Here is a 21,145-nt window from a genome sequence, read left to right as displayed (position 1 = left end):
AATCTTATCTCAGTGATTTGAAATCTCTGTTTCAGTTCTGCCATCACTGACATATATGTGACTTCTACCAGCAGCTGATTGAACAACGTTCCGCAGCTCGTCTGGTCTTATTGACCACAGGCAGATAGCTGTGCAGCACTGGAGCCTTGGAGCCCTCGGAACAGAACATAGCTGCAAAACCTGAGTGACTGTGCATGAGGACTGCAAGCAGCTGCCACTGTCTGTCACAAAGTTAAAGCACACATACACACAGTGACCGGTTGGTGTTGAGCGCACAGAGCTCATGGCTGTCCCTGGCTGCGACACACACAGACGCACAAAGTCAACCATCCAGAACATCTTTTTACCTGCTATGGGAATCTAACCAGCAGACAAGTTTTCAACCCGTTCAAAAGCTTTGCTCAGACTCGTCATTCTAGAGTCACGATGAAGATTGTGGAACACACGCTGGTCTTTCTGCTGATTTTGGTCACGTCAAGTTACAGCATGCAGAGAGGTAAGTGAGGCTCCCATGTGAAGGATCATTCAGGGGTGTTGTTTCCAAACTGTGTCATGATGATAATATAACTGATCCAAACTATAGGTACAATGCTCTATAACCAAACTCATGTGTGATGCAGGCCAAAGATCAAGAGAACAAAATGTACAGATTAAGAAAAAATACATCCCTTTTGCTTGTATATTAGATTTCATCTTTCGTACAGAGAAGGCAGCTCAACTTCCCCTAGCCTTGCACAGCAGCGTGATCACCTGTTCTCCTCTGCAGGGAAAAGGAGAAGGTGTTTATAGGCCAACTTAGTGTAAATGTGACTAAATCTATATCCTTCCTACACTTTGATATATCCTCTCCACAAAGTGTGATGGAGGTGGCGGAGAGCAGAGGTGGAAGAGAGCTTGTGCTGAATTTTGCTTTCCAGCGTGCCACATTTAAATCAGGACAACTCCATGGCAGGCGTGCTGCTAGCAAACGTGTGTCAGAGCCTCTCGCTGTGGACAGGGACATGTGATATGAGAACCGTATCAAATGGAGTAACAATTTTACCGACATAACCGGTAAACAAGCCTGCAGAGAAAACCCCATACATGACCAGACGCACACGTTTGGATAGCACAGATGCTTATGGTGCTATGGTGGTGATGATGGCTGGTGAGCCAGCCAACCCTTTGCAAATCATGAAAGAAATTTAAAGGATGAACTGAATGTTGGTGCCAATCTCGCTTCTTCTCACGGCTCAACTAGTAGCATTGTTTTGAATTTAATGAAGAAGACATACATGCATTGTTATTTTTCTAACAAAACATGCCAAGGTTAACACATAGAAAACGGATGAACTGTTCCTTTAACTTGCTACATTTCTATTTAACGTTTGTAATAAAAAGGTTAAATGAAGCAGCCAAGCATGGTGGAGGTTTGGCCTTATGTTATCGGGTTTACCAGGTCTCCTAAGCCATTCTTTAGTAACCCAGACTCATGGCAGAATGTTTAACAGCTACGTGGAAAAGAAAGCAGTTTGACAATCTGGGTTCGAAACTTTCCACTTTCAATTTGTCTTGTTGAAAAGGAGATGCCGGTCTCCTGATGATGTATAGGTTTAACATGTTCTCGGTACGTGATGATGTTAAACTGCCGGGTGTTAAAACTTTCCCCTGCCTTGAACACCTCGCATTGTGTTAATTTGTTTGCTTATATGGACATGGCTCTCCTACACAAGACTACGAGATCAAGACGCGTCTGGCACGTTTTCAACACATTTCTGCTTTTCTCTCACAAATAGTTCGGGTTAGAGGGTCAAAACACATGCTTTGGGTTAGAAAGACACACACAGTTAGGGCTTACATGCTTTATTATTCACACGTCAGACACCCCACACTTCTCACATCCCTGCTGACAGGCACAGTAGAGTTGTGTTATTGTATTGTTACTGCCAGCTCTTCGTTGTTATTTGACATAACAGGCCAGCTGAGCAGAGTTGAAATAAATGACACAAAAAGGTTCACTCTTTAATGTGTTCAGCTGCAGTTAAGTGCATTGATTAAATGTTTTTGTCTTATTTTTAAATGAGTGAGCAAACGAAAAAAAAAAATTATATTATCACTTTATTGAGAGCCTCTTTAAATACCAGTTGACCTGTGGATGACGTAATCCATTAAATGCCTTAAAAATAATGATCGAGCTGGTCATTATAGTAAACTATACAAGCAGAATGAATCGAGACCACTCGCTTGCTTCTGTTTAAGGGCAGAATGAGGAGTGTGCATGAAGTTCAAAAGTATGAAAAACCATCGACTCACATGCAGACATCTGATCCCCAGACATGCCATGAGAACAATGCTATTTTTGTGTTTCTTCTCATTTGACCACAATGAAACTCAAAAAACCTGTATCTGGTCTGCACAAAAGCATCGCAATGTGCGAGAGCAAGCAAGGGACACAGAATGCTGTTTACAGTTTGACTTTTAGTGTGGAAAAAACCTTGAGGATAAACTGCGAATCAAAGCAAACGCCAGAGGAACCAAAGGTTATAAATTACAGGCTCTAAAATAAAAAGCAGTTTTTATGGAAAGAAATTCAGTTTGGAAAGGTTTAGAGAGGCTTAATGATTGCTGGAAGAGATAAAACACAGAAGATGCACGAAGAAGAGAAAACATGGATTAGTTACAGTCATGTGAAAAAAGAATTCCACCCTTTTTTAATTTGAAGGTTTTACTTATTAAGACTTAATAAAAAAAAGGTAAAGAGATAAATTCAACACAGACTAAGCAAAACAGCAGAAGCAGTGTGTGAAAAGCACGCACAACCAGCTTTAGCACTTGAAGTGATCGTTTTCTGTATGAGGTCATCATTCTCATGTTGTTGAGGAGGAAGTTTGGCTGTTCTTTACAACATTGCCTCAGTTTATTGAGGACTGCAGGCATTCATTTATACACTACTCTCTTAAGGTTCCACAACAGCATTTACATCAGGATGAGCTCTGGTCTCTGACAGGGCCAATTTGGGCCAAGATGCTGAACCTAATATTTGACTTTATTTGACTTTATTTAATATTTTAGCATACTCAAGCATAGACTCAATGACTGCAAAGTGACCAGCTCTTGTGGCTGCAAAACAAGCCCAAATCATCAGCTCTCCACCACTAAGCGTCACAGTTGGTATGAGATGCATGTGCTGATAGGCTGTGTGGTTTTCACTAAACGTGGTGCGGTGAAATATTAGTAACAATCTTAATTTCGGTCTTATTTGTCTAAGGGACATTATTCCAGAGGTCTTGAGGTTTGTTCAGATGGAACTTTGTAAACCTATGATGCTTTGATATTTACCATGCTAACCGAGGCCTGTAGAGTCTGAAATGTAGCTTCATTCTTATTTCTCTGAACATTGCACAATCTGACCTTGGAGTGAACTTGCCTGGACATCCATCCCTGGCAAGAATGGCAACAGTCTTGAATGTATTCCACATGTGAATAATCTTTCTCACTCTCAAATGATGGACTCTAAATTGTTTGGAAATGGCCCTATAATCCTTCCCAGATTGATGAGCAGCAACAATGGTCTCTCTAAGGTTCCTGTCAATGTCTGTCCTCCTTGGCATTGTGTTAACACACACCTGAATGCTCCAAACCAGCAAACTGCCAAAACATCTGCACTTACAGAGGTGGTCACACTCACTAAAAATCAGTTAATCAAGTGCATTTAATTCATAAGGAAGTAGAACAGGTGTACACACACTGCTTCTACTTTTTGGTTTAGTTTTTATCCAGTAAACAAATAAGAATTTGTAACATATCATTTGTTCTGGTTCATCTGAGGTTATATTTACTGATGCACAGAGCCTCATAGTTGAAAGTCAGTATACTTTCTTTTTCACATGGCTGTATCTGTTCAGTAGTTTGTGGTGACTGTTAAGTAATGGAAAACAAGAGTGGAAAATGTTGTTTAAGATGAGTTGGAAATTGGAAGAGCTTATAGCTGAGCACACAGTGATATCTATGACACTGTGACTGTTTGTCGCCATTAACATTCATGTGTTGGCTGTATCTGAGGATGTTATAACCGCAGACATTTACACTTCTACTTATTAGTGCAGTCACGGCAACCCTAAAAATAATGAAAGGTAATGATGACAAACTATCTGCGGGCATCAGCTGGGTTTGTGTAACACCATAGACTGCCTATGTAAATACGGTTATATGTGACCACGGTAAGTGGGCTCCTCCTTTGGCCCAAACAGCTCTGTTCAAGCTCTGGTTTCCAAACAACACACAAACAAGTTCTAAACAAGAACCTCTGGCAAGGTCAAGTGTGACGAGGCTCTCGTTTGCACTAAATAGTGAGTCATGTGGCCTCAGACGTTAGCCATCTGTTCAGACATAACACTGGCAGTCTGAAGACACAGGAAAAGGGAACACAGACTGCAATCTAGTCTAAAACTGGGCTGATAGTGAGTTACATTAGGCTTGTTCAAATAAAATTGCTCCTTTGAAAGTTCACTTCTGCCCTTTTGCAAACTCTGTAAGCCATTACAGTGACAACATCAGCAAAACATGTGGCAAAACTTGTCCACAATGGGATAAATGCAGGGGACCACCAAAGTCATTAGGATGCATCCTCTTTGGACTGAACATCTGCACAACATAACATGGGAATCCGTACACTTCTGATAGGGATGATATTGTAGTAAAGCAATGGAATCATCTATTATGGTAAAAAAAAATAAGACAGCATATGAAAACAACTTTACTAAAGTGGACACAAGTAAAATATTTTCACCCTGACTAAATTCAAGATCATGTCAGAGTTTAAGTGTGATTTAAAACAGCTATTTCTTTGGGTTTTTTTTCGGTCAACTGTCAAAAGACAAAGGGCAGCAGCGACCTGAGGCTTCGGGTGGGAATAAAGCCGACTTGTCCAGCTGGGTTATTGTGAAATCTTTGTTTCACAAGAGACAAGAGCAATGTCCTTTCAACCCTGATCCTTTCCTATCTTCAGCTTTCTTTTCATTCTTCTCTTCCCTCTCCCTCTCCCCCTCCTCTGTTCTCTTCATTTATTCTCTCCCATGTCCTCTACTGTGCTTCTTCCTCTCCTTAGTTCATACAAAGTTTAAAGAAGCCCTGATGTCTTTGATCTGAATCCACATATAAACAATTTCTCCCTCACCCCTGTGCCTTCTTCCAACCCTTTCTCCTTTCAGCATCTTTTCCCCTTCTATTTTACAACAGTTAGACTACCTGACTAATACAGAACTGTTTACAGAGTTGAGATGAATAGTAATCACATATTTATTGAGTTTTGATTCATGTAACAACAACATCAGAAACAGCTGTAATATTTTGCATACCCAGTGTACACAGAATGAATCTGTTTTACTTTAGGAAAGGTAATCTACTGAAAATCAAATCAAATCAAATCAAATTTATTTATATAGCACATTTCATGTACACACAGTTCAAAGTGCTTTACATAAAATAAAAGCATTGCAGTAGGGAGTGGAAGAAGCATTAAAATACAAAAAAGAATATAAAGAGAAACAAATAAAATCATTTAAATGAATTTAAAAACAAGCAACAGTCAAGATAAGTTAAAAGAGATGGTGGACAGTGACATGGGCACAGAAGTTCATGAACCTTAACTCAAAATATTTTCCTTGCTTGATTTCCTCAAGGAAAATGAGAGTAAGGTTAATGTAAAAGCAGAACTTCATATTATTGGTCAAAATGTCTGTTCCCTTCACTTAAATCTTTGACAGATTTCCAATGTTTCCGATGTGATGGAGCCAATAAACACACTACCCCACACCACGTAACCTTAAGGTTGCCTTTAGCTGGAAGCTAATTGACTAAAATAGATGACACAGTCTAAAATAGGAACGCTAAATATGTCAAATGTTTTGGGTGAAAAGATGCAGCTGTTTACACTTCCCAGAGTAAAATGTGAGGTTATTCCCAGGCCTCTGAACAAATGTGCATTAGAGTGACTCAGCTGAATGGCATATTCAATGCCAGAGCATGGAGAATAGTTAATGTCACAGCTATCTTAAGCCACAGAAAATCAAAAAGTCAAATATCAATTGGCTAGGCAAGTACATTTAATATTTTCCTCACAATTGTTTTTCTTGTTTTCTAAAAAGAAACCCATTTTCTTTGCATATTCATTGTCCAGCACCTCGTATCATCACCTTATTGGAGACAGTGGATGTTCTACTGGATCATAACGCAACGTTTATCTGTGAGGTGGACTCACATCCGCCTGCTGAAATCACCTGGACCAAGAATAACCACCAAATTATGTAAGTTTAAGACTAAAATTTGTCAAGAATTTCTATTTAAACATCGCTGTTGTTATTTAAACAACGTTATTTTGGTGGAGCAACATGTCCTTTGCCACTTAAGCATGTCACAATATAAAGATGCTTTAAGTTTCAGTATCAGTGAATAGGTGGAACTACACCCAATGACTGCCACTGTTAAAAGGCCCAGTGATGGCTAAGTGCTGAGCTTTGTCCTTAAATGACAAATCTCAACAATGATAAACAAGATATGTTAAAGGTACAGGAATAAAACAGAAGTATGAGTAAATGCTGCATATCACCATTGCAATGTTACCAACTGATAGACATGGTACAGACACAAGGCTAAAGATAAATGGTAACATTAGCTGCTTATTTGGCTGCAATTGTTTTCTGGTTAGAAAACCCAGAAGCTGGTGACTGCAAGCCTAATTCACTGCTAATAAGAACACAACAGGGCTAAAATAACTGCTAAAAGGTTGACCAGCCAGCACTAACTCAAGGCTACAAATGATGAATATAAATCAAAGAATTTACTTACTTGACATGAGATTAGCTAACTCTCTGTTAGCTGCTACTGGCAGATATGCATGTTGTAATTCTAAGGCTAATAAAAAAAGAGGATAAAAAAGGCAAATGGGACACCAGCTGCTAATTCTGATCATAAAAATGTTTGCTTTTGAAAACTTTTGAAAAACTATCCCTCATGGTCTGCCCCTTTCTTTTTGACCCACCAGGTATTTTGACACCCGGTACCTAACAAGGGAGAAGGGTCAGATGCTTATCATCCCGCATGTGAGAGAGCCAGACAATGGAGAGTACTGCTGCCTCGCCAGCAATGGCATTGGACAGCCTGCAAAGAGCTGTGGAGCACTTCAGTTAAAGATGAGTACGTCATTATTCCATGGCTGTTGGGGTAGAGTTAAGTCCATTTTAATTTCAAGATACATGACGGATGGTATTAATGCATAGCGGAATTAAATTTTGAGCAGCACATTTCTATAGAAACACAATGTTATACCCTCATAATTTATCTCTTGTCTGTCTCTGAATCAGAGCCACAGATCAAGCGGCATCCCACGAATGTAACACTGCTGATAGAATCCAAAGCAGTGCTGCCCTGTGTCACACTGGGCAACCCCAAACCAGATGTCACTTGGCTCAAAGATGATGAGCTCATCAGGGTATGCACTTTTTGTTAAAAAACTAACAAACAAACAACAATTACTTTGCTCGAAGTTTAGAGCGACGTGAGCATTATTCTGATTCAGCATATGCGACAATAATTGCCAAACAGTATAGAGTCGTTTTAGTGTCTGTCTGACCAGCTCTGTAAATGGTTCCAGACTGTAAAGCTGCACTTTAATACGTTCGTATTAAAAAGTTCAAAGACCAACTTTTTTTTCCACCTCTATCTTACAAATAAATCTCTTTCAGCTGAGTGATCGTGTTACCATTCTTGACTATGGGGCATTGAAAATCCACAACATCCAGAAGGAGGATGCGGGACAGTACCGCTGCGTGGCCAGGAACAGCTTCGGATTAGCTTTTTCAAAGCCTGTGACCATAGAAGTACAGGGTATGTCTTTCAATGCATACCTAAATGTATTGCCTAAATGTATTACTTTTGACCCTCATTCAAAAGTGAGATATATTGGCCAAAGTGAAATGTTGAGCTCTTGAGTTTGTCATTGTGCTTGTATGTGGTTTTTATATCTGCACAGCTCCTGCACGAATCCTCCGGGTTCCGAAGGAGAAGAGAGTAGCCTATGGCAGCCAGATATCCCTGGAATGTAATGCTACAGGAAATCCAATTCCCACCATCACCTGGCTGGAAAATGGGAATACTGTGAGTGTTTTGGTTCAGGGTTAGGGCATGTGTGTACATATGCCAGCAAACTTTGTCCAAAATGGGTGAGTGAAAGGACAACTGCTGACGGTTTTATTTCCATATTATCTTTGAATTTGTTGTGTTCCACTAGTACAGTCTCCACTGGATTTTTATAGGCAAATTCAAATCCACATTCAGCCTCCAGCAATACTTGACAGTACCTGGTCCACTTGACCTCCTAAAAAAGCCTGTGATCTCAGCTGGAATAGTTTTTCCTGACCCTCAGCATTTGTATTTGGCTCATACGTTGTTCAACACTGCCAACATAAGAGAAATTTTAGCACGTGGCTAAAATTATGACACATTGTCAGCAGCAAAGTCTTGCATGGGTTAAGCAGTGACAATAATAGAGTAGATGGCCAGGAAAACCATTATCAAAGACAGTTCGATGAAATAAAGGTTTAAATCTCTATGTCAGACCTGCTGCTATGTGAAGGAATCACTGTATAACCAAAAAAGTAACATTACTGATTTGTGGTATATTACAAATAATATAGCTGAAAGAACATACAAATAGAATATTAGTGGTTGATGCCTGCAACCTACAAATTGTTGTTGGCCTCTTGATCAAATAATACTAAAACCGACTGACAGACTAAAGGAAAAATCAACATTGAGAGACTGAGTGACCTTTTCTCCCGTTTTGAATATGGCGATAAAGAGTGATAATGTTTGGCATTTGGTCACCGATCTCTCCCTGGTGAACGGCACCAAAACGTACTTCACAATAGCCGGCGCACCCATTACTTTAGTGTAGTTTCAGCCAGTCGTGGCACCTTCTGACCTTTTATAACTTAACATGCGCGTTTGAAAAACAGGAAGAGTTGCAGGGAAGAATGTGTGAGATGGTCGGTCTCATAGATATCTCCCAGGCTAGGGTTAGGGGTTAGTAATTACCTGTTAAGAACAGAAAAAAAGGCAACTTTGGCATTATGTCAAAGAGCTTTGTTCTTCAACAGTGATCTTCATCTAGGAATAGTCATACCAATGTGTGTATGTAAAATTCTATGTCATTCTGTGGAAAATTTCTTTTAGCCTCTTCACGTATTTGATTGTTTGAAAAGGTCATCGATGTGTTGTTGCTTGCTCTTGCATTACGTAATAAGCAAAATCCTCCATTTCTCAAGTGTCTACCCTGAAACTCACAAAACAGCATTCATCTCCAATTCCAAGCCTGGAAACAAGAAAAAAGACACAAAAAGAAGAAGAAAGTATCTCTAAGAAGCTGGATCAAACCTAACCAAATGCTAAGCAAAAAATAAGTCACAAGACAGAGTGTGTGTGCAGGAGAAAACCCAGAAACCCAGACACCACTTAGGAGCAAGAATCCATTATACAGTAAACGAATACAAGAAATGACCCTCTCATCCATTCCTGTCTCTGTCTGTCTACTTTACACATGCACATACACACACACACACACACACACACACACACACACACACACACTCACACACACACACACACACACACACACACACACGCACACACACACACACACACACACACCAGTTAATGTGCTTGCAGATTGGCTGTGGGATCAGCGATATAAACAGCAAAGGAATTCTCATCATGGTGACAGAGGATTGAAGAGATTGCCTTGCATTTAGTTAGTAATACACGTTGTTATCAGCTTTAATTTGGTTGTTTTGTTAAATGAGAGAAGGTGAGATGGTGTCAAAGGAAAATCGTGTAAGACGAATACTTTTTTTGCTCTTAAGATGTTAGATAGTTTCTGGGAATAATGTCAGAGAAAGCTTTTGTTTCAACAAGGCAGCAGACATTTTTTATGCATGCTTTTGCGGTCAACTTTCACCACATCACGTCTGGGTCTTAAATAGTCTTGGGTGCTAGCTACAATGTTATTACAGGCCCATAATGCTTATAAATACAATGTGTGTATGTGTGAGTGTTTGAGTGCTGATTAAAATGACTGTGGGAGTTGATTTTCTGGCAGCTTGTTGAGGTCATTAACTTCAGCACGGCTAGAGTGAGCTTATGCTAAAAACAGGCAGTGTCAAACACAGCTTTAAATATAGAAAGATATAGACATAGTAACATGTCAGCACTGCCATCACGTTATGGTTGAGGAAAAATTCTAATTCATCAAACCATAGGGAGATATGCTACTTCTTGACAACAAGGATTTTTTTTGGCTTTTTTGACTTTTGAATTCAGAGTCAGTGGGTGGAAGAAATTCATTAAATAAAATTTCCAGAATTTTCATTTCTCAGTCTCGGTTTTGTATTACTTCCATCCTTCTCGTACTGACAGGAGTGCGATTCAGGAGGGAAAGCAGGATATACAATTCTGATTTGATATAAACAGATATCGACAGGTGGCCAAATCTCATCTCATCACGTGTCTAAAATGTAGCTGTCTGTAACTGAACTGTTTCCAATTTTCTGGGTGAATGCGCCTTAAGTTTAATGTATCTTTATTAAAGGTACAAATTAAAGGTTTTCCCAATCTGTCTGCCCTTTTTTGTTCCAGATCTCAGGCGCCTCAGTCGAGGAAACTTTAGTAGGAGAGATAATTTTGTCCATTCTCAAAGTTACGGTGAATAAGCCAGGTCTGTATACATGTCTGGCCTCCAACAGACACAGTGCTGGGGCCAACACTGTCAAAGCAACCACAAGGGTCACTGTTGCAGGTAATGTACTGAATTTTTTAAAAATTTAATTTCATACAAAAATATCCAGTGTTTTCAAGACTGCCATGCTGGAGAAAGCATGATAGTTGTTACATGCTGCTTTGGTTTAGGTGTGTTGTTGTTAGTATCCTGATACCGCTTTGTGTTGTGCTAGCTGCCAGTTTTATTAGTCGCCCTTTGTGCGGCTTCAGCTGTTTGTTGCCTGAACATTTGGCTGATACTTAAACAGACCCCCCATCACAGTCACCTCAAAGAAACAATAAGAAAAAAAGACCCCTCAGGCGCACTCACACGGACACACTTATTTCTTTCCACTCGACCACACATGCACTGTGCTTCCACCTGGTTGTCCCCTCAGTCACAGCTAGCAATGCGTTGCAGAGAGAAGCACCATGGTTTTTTTTCATTACTTGGGAAAATTTGTTTTAATCTATCGGCCTTCTCTTGTCTGTCTGTTTCCCTTTTTCTTGCCTCTTCTTTTACCTGTGCTCATTCAACTGGTGTTCTCTGGACATTGCCACTTCCCCATAGAGTGGAGGTAAGAAAAATTCAATGCGTTATTTCATGGAAAATTCTACATTAGATTATTCTACGTTACACCTTTTATGCAAAATTTTCAAAAACGTTTTTTTTTTTACGCTTAAGTCAAAACAGTTTCACAATACATCACCTGCAACTAATTTTTTACTTGGGCACGAGACTCAGAAGGCTTTTGTTCCCTTTGAGTCTGCAGAACACAATATGCAGTCTGCGGTTGCCATATCTGGACTATATAACTGCAGACTTACCTGTACTGCCAGATATGGACAGCAGACACACAGAGGAAGGGGAAAAGGGAAAATGTTGGCCTTCAGCTGCCCGATGGAAAATTAAGTACATACGAAACAGTAGATTGCAGGTCATAAACAGGTTTAATAGCGATGTTTTACTGTGATTTGCCAACTTATGACCAGGTCTGGACCACAGAAACCCAGGGATTGGAAAAGAAAGAAAGGGGAAAAAATGACAGATTTACAGGTCACCTTTTAGTTTGATGGTTCGACTTGAGCTCTGCTCGAGCGGCAACCTCTCCAAGAGGTGACATCTGGAGTTTGTAAGTGTTGCAATACAGAGAGACAGCAGGAAAGCTGGTCTGGAATGAAGGCTATCAGATAGACGGGCAGTCAAAAAGATCACAGTGAGACAGAAAGGAGAAAATGTGGAGCGTATCCCTGCTTGAGGAGGAACAGGCATCAGACAGGAAAAACAAGCAGGCAAACAGGGAGCAGAACAGGAATACAGAAGTCTGGTGTACAGGCGTGCAGGTTTATGCAAAGAATACGACTGAAAGCGACCTTGGGCAGCAAGAAAGTCCAAGAGACAGGATGTAATTCCACGTAAACTATCCACGACCTCTTTCATGATCAACATCTGGATCGCGTTAAAGGAGATATTTCAGGTGTGGGACGATTTCATATTAGATTTTTTTTAGTGGACACATCTTACTCGTTCACTGACTGTCAGACAAAGCAGTGGAAATGGGTAACTTTGAGGAGAGTCTGCCTTAGCTTCCAACTTTTATTCTTACTTTTCATGTAAGATATACTGATTCCCCCAGTAAAAGGATGGATTGGTGAAAATATACGGATAGCCGCCCAAAATAAGGCTCAAATTAAAAATGGGTGTGGGTGATGGTCAGATGTGTGTCCCCTCAAGTAATTTTTTAAAATAATAATATATAATAATATAAAATAAATAATAATATAATAATACCTTGATTTAAATCAGCTTGTGCCGAACTCCACCACATCCCATTTTTATCCCTAATTTTCTGTCTCCTCTATACTATCATAAAGATTTTCTTAGAGAAAAGCCCAGGAAAACGATAACATAAGAAAGTCCCTCCCAGCGCATGGGTCAACTAATCAGATCTGTTGTTTGTTGTGTGTGCAGATGTTAATGCGTCTATATCTTCTTCCGATAGACTTTATAAAGGAGTTGCAGGCTACTGCAGTGCATATCGTGGAGATGTTTGCCGCAATGTCCTGCGAGACGATTCACTGGTGTTCTTCAACTCCTCCCTCTCGGACCCAGAGGACATGCAGGAGTACCTGGTGCAAAGCTGGTGGGCAGAGCTGGAAGGACTTAGTGGCCTATGTAGCCCTGCAATACGCTCACTCCTGTGCCACTCCTCCTTCCCTGACTGCAATCCATCAGGGTTGGGACCTGCACCGAAACCGGTCTGCAGGTAGCACCTCTCTCATTGGTGTTTGTTTCTCTTTGAGCAATATGCGGAGGGAATGAATAGATATAACATACAGTGAACATTAAATGGATTGGATACACATAGTTAATTATCAAAAATAAAGGATCAGTGTTTTGAAATAATGAACATGGAATGTAATCATTTGTCTCTTCTTTTTTTAAAACAGAGAACATTGCCTGGCAGTGAAGGAGCTGTACTGCCATAAGGAATGGTTGGTACTAGAGGGCAGCTTTTCAGTCCAGCCTGGGCTCTTCAGCTCTATTATAGGGTCCCAAACTTCCAGTTCACTGCTGCCCAACTGTCAGGCCTTACCAAGTCTCCACATAGACCCTGATGCTTGCACCTATGTTCCTTTTGTAGGTAAGATATCACTTATAATGCTCTCCCATTACATTGTAAGGTGCGGTAGGGTATGGTAGAGCTCGATTATAGGTAGTACCACTTAACTGATGCCATTAGTATTTGGAAACACTGCAGAGCGCTGATTGGTTATAGAGCACCATCCTATGTGGGTGTAAAGAACCCACCAGCAGCACACACACTGACACACTTCCTTGTTCCACAAAGTGGTTTGAAGACAATTTACAACATAAATCCCGGATTTCTCATTTGTGTGCATGGATCGCATTGTGTCAATGACTAATGCATACATGAACATGTTTATTAACAACAAGTAGGGATTTATTCTCTCAGTGGTAATGATCTTTCCAAAAGATATTCAAAGCTTTTGAGCTAAAAGTCTGTCGCACACTCATTACTTCTCAAATGCAAGTTGCTTTAAAACACAAAATCTGCTAAATCAGTCCTCTTCTTCTTCTTCTTCTTCTTCTTCTTCTTCTGCATCACCTCACACAGTGAGATAAATAACTGATCCGGCACACAGTGAGGGAATACTGCCTGTAATGTTAGAACAAAGCTTTGAAGAACCGTCCCCAGTCTATATGCACTGTACAGGACCATGTAATGGAAAAATGTGCTGTGTAGTTTTTCATGGCATATGCAGTGGCATATGAAAGACCCCTCTGTTCATAGGCATGGGTTGCCTACTGCTGAAATGTTTGTCAATGTAGTGATTGTGTCTTTGTGGTGGTAGTGTGTTGAAGAAAACCAGGAGTTGGCTAGCTTTAGTTACTTGAGTATGCTGTGGACCAAATAAAGCCTGGCCGACTGCACCTGAGGCCACTGACACCGATGAGGTCATGAGAAAGGTTTAACTGAAATGTGCCTAAATACACAGATGTGTGCGAGTGTGTCATACTAAGTGCATTCCATGTGTTCGCTTTATAATGTAATCTTAAGGGATCTGAATTAACTATCTTATTTTGTACATCAAAACGTCTGCTTCCTCTTAATGTATATTTATTAATTTAATTTCCTATTTTCTTTATTTCAGACATGAAGATGGATCAGATCACAAGTAAGTATAAAAGGTGTCAAAGTTCATCAACAACATATTTGAATCCAAATGTCGTGCAGATATTTATCTTTTTGAAATAGTTGTTGTCACAAATAATAGTGTAATGCTACAATATATCCTTTCTGTTGGTTTCTACAGCAACATGTTACAATGACAGAGGTCGTTTCTACCAAGGTAGTGTGAATGTGACGAGGTCAGGGGTACCATGTCAGCCATGGAATCAACAGGTATTGGGGCCTGTGTGTGTGTGTGTGTGTGTGTGTGTGTGTATTCCCAAAGCAACAGAAAAGCACAGGTTTATTGAGTGATGTAATGTTAAATATGTCAGTGCAAGTACAAAATGTGAATAACTCTTAAAAAAAAAATGGGGGGAATTTGATTACTGACTAATAAACTGCATATGAATGTTCAGATCACAGCACCAATCAGTTTCTATCATTTTGAAGCAGAATCTACCAAGCTAAGGTTTGTTCATACACCAATAGGGAGCATGAGCTAGATTTAGACTGTGAGAGAGGTTGTTTCTTTTTTCCTCCTAAAAAACCCCAAAAACTTTTCAAATAGCTCATATTTTACACCTTTCCCTCATTTGATATGTTTGGTTCTTTGAAAATACATATTGGCCGGGCCAAGCTTAGGTTTAATTCTAAAATCCAGTTTTTAGGGGAGATAAAACTTGCCATTTCTTTCACAAGCTGATGCAATTTCCAGAGGTCTTAAAGACATTTCCTTGAGATACTTTGGTCAAACTAGCACAACTCTAAAGTACCACAACGCTCTTCTCAAACTTGATTAAATAGCGCTATTCCAAAACAGGTGCTTTTCAGCTGGGTTAGCTTTTTTATCTTTTAGATGAGTGAAACAGCTTTCACCTACAATACAAATGAAAATTTGGATTCAAATTACGCTTAGCCTAAGGGTTCACACTAGCACACACAGCAAATTAGGCTCAAAGGTGTGTTGAAGGTTTTGAGTTGGCTGTCACTTCAGATACAATCAAACCGTTTTTTTTATCTCCTTTTTTCATATTAACTTCTTATTTTGTTGATGTCTTTAAGTTTTTGTTTTTCTAAACAGAATTGCTTTGCATGTAGATAATGTTGAAATATTTTATTTCATTGGAGGGGTTTTAAACGGATGCACACAAAGATTTCTGATGAACTTTCAATATACCTGACATCCCTGAACATTTAAACAGATAAAAGTTAGAAGTTGTACTGATATTGTGTGTGAATGTTTAATATAAAACACCCCATTAACATTTACTCAAAAGCTGAAACAGACACACACAAAAGTGCATACAAGTGCAAACACATCACACACAGACACACACATATATGTGTTAAACACTGAGGCGCGCACACTCCCCATAGCCCAAAAGCCATTTTATGTTTTTACGGCTTTGCTCAGTGAGAGGGTCTGTTTGGGTGAACTGTTACTGCTACCCTCTGCAGATTTTTTTGTATTTATGTGTGTGTAAGCGTGTGTGCCAGGTCAGCAGAGAGGGAGGGGCTCTTCATGTCACATCCTGCCTCTGGAAGCAATTAGCTTTCACACGCATATGGGCCACAGACTTCAGTTCAGGCACACACACACACACACACACACACACACACACACACTCTAGTGTATTATGTTTCTACATATCCAAAGACAAACGTTATCTGCGTTAGATAGATAGATATACGTTAACTGCTGTAACGATTGCTATCTAATGCAATGCAAGTGTTAGTTCATTTCTTTCTACTCTCTACTTTTGGCTTGCTACTAAACTTATTTTCCCACATGACTTTTTTTTTTTTTTACTTCTGCACATACACAGACACACACCCAAATCCACATGCACATGAGATCACTTATTGCCAGATAATAGGAATGGTAAATTGAAGTATCTGACAAGTGCAAACACATTATCATCTCCATGATCTTGCTGAAAAGACATTATAGTTTAACTGTTTACTTTCAGGTGTTATCTCTCTCTGCTGGATGGCCCATCATGTCTGTGTTTCCTCTGTGTGTCAGTTTCATTCATGTTCCTCCATAAGCGTTCATTCCAACCTCCTTAAATATGGGGAGTGTATTCCTGGGTACTCAAGGAAGTGCAGTGCTCAATTATAAGTGACATGGATAAGTGATTTACTTATTGTGGCTAAAAATGCTTTCTCATCACTTTGGTAGAGTAGATCGACTGAAGGGATGCTGCACTCTGCAAAAATCAGTTTGTTTGCGAAACAGCTGTGATTGTTTATCTTGTTGTCAGCAGCCTTTTTTCATCAGAGGGTACTGACATCACCTTAAACTGTTTCCAACAAGCACTGGCTTGCATCTTTTGGTGTTGTCCTCTTTTCAAAGCAGTCTTTATAACCCAAAGAAGTGTAATCGCTGGAGCTTGCTTCAGGAAAGCCTCAATACAATTGTCTACTTTTTTCTACAGTCCAGAGCCGCTAACGGACCCCTTCACTTTTGCAGTTCCAGTTCCAGCAACTATTACTCAGTAGCATTGGAATTTTTTTGAGCAATGCTTATGAAATCTAAGAAAAAAGCAGTAGTCTTAATACATGACTGTTTACCAAAAAAGTCAAGAGCAGAACTGTAAGAGAATGATTAAACTCTTTTCGTAAATCTTATGAAGTTTGGCTAGTTAGCATGACAGCTAACCGCTTTAAGCTTGAGTAATAGCCTAGCATTTTACTACATACAAGGCCATGGCCTTTAATTAATTTCTAAGGAAACATACAACATCTTGTAAATGCCCCTTTGATAGCTAACACATTTACGACAGCATTTCCCTGCCATGTCAGAGCTGATCTTAAATTCTATTCGACTTGGGCTAAAACCAACTAAGACCTACCCTCAAATTAGATTTAGGCTAATTTACTCTCTAGCAGTCGAATGTGCTATTTGACATTGAGCTAATTACATTACTTAGTTCTCTTGTTGAAAAGCCTTATCAAATGTAATGTTTGCAATAAAACAGTCAGCGGGGTGCCTCTACTTCTCACCTTGTAGGACATGCTTTCCTCATACAAGTCCTTGCCACTTCAAGCTTGTGTTAAGCCGGACCCCGTTTCACTTACTCCACATCACTCCCACTATACTGATGATATTTTAAGATATGAAGGTGTAAAAGCCTGAAATAAAGCTGTTCTTTAACTGTTCTAATCAAATCTTAGCTATTTAGATGTAGCTTTTAATCCTTCAACTCCTATAAGCATATTGTTTACAGAACGCCTCCTGTAAAGAGAAGTGAGCTTGAAAAACACTGCTTTTTTACAACATTTCCAAAAATGTTAGAACACTGTGTAAACACAAATAAGAACAGAACTAAATTATTTGTAAATCTCATAAAACAAAATTCAATTCACAATAGAAAACAAAAGACTTATCAAATCTTAGAAGTGAGACGTTTCACTATTTTATGAAAAATAATAGCTCATCTTTAGGTTAATGGCCGCTACATATCAGAGAAAGTTGGGGCAGGATCAACTGCTTTTTGCTAATGTAATTAGGGTGTTGCTTTATGAGATTTGAAAACAAATTTTTGCATTTTGTTTTCATTTATATTTTACACAGCATCCCGCTCTTTTTGTAATTGGGGTCGTAATAAATCCATTAGGTTGCAGCCAATAAAGCAGTGAAACAGTGGACCCATTCTTTCAAAGCTAAACTGAGAGGCAACATTTTTATTTGCTGTGAGGGCTTGACAAATGTAGCGGCACTAAAACGGAACAGGGACCAGCAAACTGCCAGTGACTGTGGTAGTGATGTGTTGTTTACATAGAGGCAGTAAGATTTAAAGTAGGTGAAAAGATGAAGTGACAACAGGAAGTTAGACTGTAGCATGTGCTGCTTTTAGCTGAGAACTTGGACTTGATCATATATCCTGGCCGAACATTAGTCAGAAGACAGGCTATTAAACACAAGTGAATTATTCTGATGATTAGGCTAAAATCCCTGTCTGGAACCAAATCTTTCATTTCCTTATTCTTTTTATAGTAATAGCATCATATGGATAATTTCTGTTGGAATGGCTCTCCCAGAGGGCAGTGCTGCGATTGAACTATTTTGAGCTCAAAGGGTCTGTGTGTAAGCCAGTAGATGAGCAAGGCCAAGAAAAAGATATGACAAATGACCACAATATTTGGCTGTATTGATTTTTAACTCTGGTTCGCTCATCAAATTTCTCGTGTGTCGACCTGTAAATCTATTACAAAAACGTTTGGAGGTCAAATGTTAAAATCAGGCTGAAATCTCATCTGTGAGTCCTCCTCAAATGTCTGTTTTCAATTAGGTTTCACCCATGACCTCATAGTAGTAAAGACGAAGACTGAGTGTGCAAGACTAGAGTAAGCACAACTGGAAAAAGAATCACGTATAGAAAACTGAAGAGTTTTCTGTGATTCTGTGATTTTCAGAAACACTGACTTATCCATAGCCTACCAAGCCAGACCCGTACAGCAAAAAGCTGTACAGGGGTCTAGTGACGCTAGATAGCAATGTGGGCGGGATAAACGGTTGTCTGTCAAGTTGCCTCTGCACTCAACGCCACGCAATAGGATGGCGCAACAACGAATCAGAGCGATGAAGAAGGATTACATAGTCAGTGCAACGGACCAACAGAGCAAGCTGGTAAATTAAACTTTTACCGTACCCGGTGGGCAAAACTCCGAAAACGTCCTTTTTAAAAAAAAAAAAACTCAAGTGCAGTTATCTGTTCGTCTCGCAAAGAAAACTGTATATCTAAATTTTCTAGAATCGCTGCCAAAGCCAAATCGAAAGACTGTTCGCTGGGCGCAGCCATTGTTTAAATCTCTTTGGAACTACACACTGAAACGTCGCACCTCTGTCGTCACTAGGTAGCCCGGCCTCCGACCCCGCTCCTCACAATTTGATTGGCCCGATTAAGTTTCGATTTGCAGCCTCGCAAAACGACCACAAGTGACTAGACTAGCCCCGGAGCAAATTCAATTTGCGGTCGCTAGGGGCGTCTAAATTTCTAGGCTAACTTATCCACTGAATCAAAGAAAATCAGTCCAGGAAAAGAACAGAATGTTTTATATATGTAAGTTTAAATATGGTTGTTTGTGGCTGTTATATATTTCCTTTTTTGACTCATTTTGACGAATTGAAAAATCGAGTTTTACAATTCTGAGCAATGACTTAAACTTGAAAATAATGATGTTGTTATTCTGACCAAAACCAGACTTCAAAAATGCATTTCAACGTGTTACTTTGATTCAAAAAATCATGCAAAACTGAGGCTCTCAGAACAATACACCCAGATAGTTGGCGGTTTAATCACTCAACTAGCAATACACTCAGCTAGACGAAAGTTAAATCAGGCACTCTGCCAGTGCACCAAAGTTACACTATTTTGCCAAAAGTATTCGCTCATCTGCCTTTTCACGCATATGAACTTAAGTTGCATCCCATTCTTTATCCATAAGGTTTAATACGTCTGCTCACCCTTTTCAGCTATAACCAAGCCTAGAAACTGAAAAACAAGCCCACACCATAATCCCCCCTCCACCAAACTTTACACTTGGCACAACGCAGTCGGACAAGTACCGTTCCCCTGGCAACCGCCAAACCCAGACTCGTCTATCAAATTGCCAGATGGAGAAGCGAGATTTGTCACTCCACTGCTCTAGAGTCCAGTGGCGGCCTGCTTTACATCACTGCATCCAACGCTTTGCATTGCACTTGGTGATGTATGGCTTGGATGCAGCTGCTCGGCCATGGAAACCCATTCCATGAAGCTCTCTACGATCTGCCCTGGAGCTAATCTGAAGGCCACATGAAGTTTGGATGTCTGTAGCGATTGACTCTGCAGAAAGTTGGTGCCCTCTGTACACTTTGCGCCTCAGCATCCGCTGACCCCGCTCTGTCTTTTTCCGTGGCCCACCGCTTCATGGCCGAGTGGCTGTCGTTCCCAATCACTTCCACTTTGTTATAATACCACTGACAGTTGACTGTTTAATATTTAGCAGTGAGGAAATTTCACGACCGGACTTGTTGCACAGGTGGCACCCTATCACGCTATCATTCTGGAATTTACTGAGCTCCTGAGAGCTACCCATTCTTTCACCAATGTTTGTAGACGCAGTCTGCATGCCTAGGTGCTTGAATTTATACAGCTGTGGCCATGGAAGTGATTGGAACACCTGCATTTAATTATTTGGGTGGGTGAGTGAATACTTTTGGTGATAAAGTGTATTTTTTCAGCTTTCTTTGTAAAAACAGTGTAACTTGAATGTATGTTACTACAGCCAAATTCCCAATAAAGCTGCTCTCATTCATATTTTTTTCTGTTTTGATGACGTGCCATCATGCAGTAACTTGGACAATTTCTGAGACTTTCACTCTTTCACTCTCCTGATTTTATAACTGCTGCATCGTCTTACAAAAATCCCCATTCAAGTGACTTAAAATTAACTGTACAGAGATGTCTGCTAATTTTACATGTGGGATGAGTTCCAACAGAGAAATTGGAAGCAGCAGAATGTCTTGAATGTTTTCAGTCCACAACGTTGTGGCATTTGACATACATCAATAACTTGAATCCCATGTACATGCAATGAGAAAATGGCAGTGGTCCAATTAAATGGCCAGATCAAACTGTAACCAATGCTCGACCAAACTGTGCATGTACCGG

At 39.9% G+C, this 21,145-nt stretch overlaps 1 protein-coding gene across 1 annotated transcript in view; it reads left to right on the top strand.

Moving 5' to 3' along the window:
• Positions 1–281: 281 nt before the first annotated feature.
• The window catches only part of musk (muscle, skeletal, receptor tyrosine kinase), a 32,228-nt gene continuing 11,364 nt past the window's right edge, over positions 282–21,145 (top strand). The window contains exons 1-12 of the mRNA XM_075456203.1: positions 282–496; positions 6,158–6,284; positions 7,022–7,173; positions 7,341–7,468; positions 7,722–7,863; positions 8,009–8,133; positions 10,669–10,828; positions 11,360–11,366; positions 12,792–13,055; positions 13,240–13,433; positions 14,467–14,490; positions 14,629–14,717. Of these exons, the coding sequence (XP_075312318.1) occupies positions 427–496; positions 6,158–6,284; positions 7,022–7,173; positions 7,341–7,468; positions 7,722–7,863; positions 8,009–8,133; positions 10,669–10,828; positions 11,360–11,366; positions 12,792–13,055; positions 13,240–13,433; positions 14,467–14,490; positions 14,629–14,717 (1,482 nt within the window). The 5' untranslated portion in view covers positions 282–426. The remainder of the gene's footprint in view (positions 497–6,157; positions 6,285–7,021; positions 7,174–7,340; positions 7,469–7,721; positions 7,864–8,008; positions 8,134–10,668; positions 10,829–11,359; positions 11,367–12,791; positions 13,056–13,239; positions 13,434–14,466; positions 14,491–14,628; positions 14,718–21,145) is intronic.

Source organism: Odontesthes bonariensis, chromosome 22, assembly GCF_027942865.1.
Source record: "Odontesthes bonariensis isolate fOdoBon6 chromosome 22, fOdoBon6.hap1, whole genome shotgun sequence".
In the NCBI taxonomy this organism is placed as follows: Eukaryota; Metazoa; Chordata; class Actinopteri; order Atheriniformes; family Atherinopsidae; genus Odontesthes; species Odontesthes bonariensis.
This window is presented reverse-complemented; position numbering and strand designations above follow the sequence as displayed.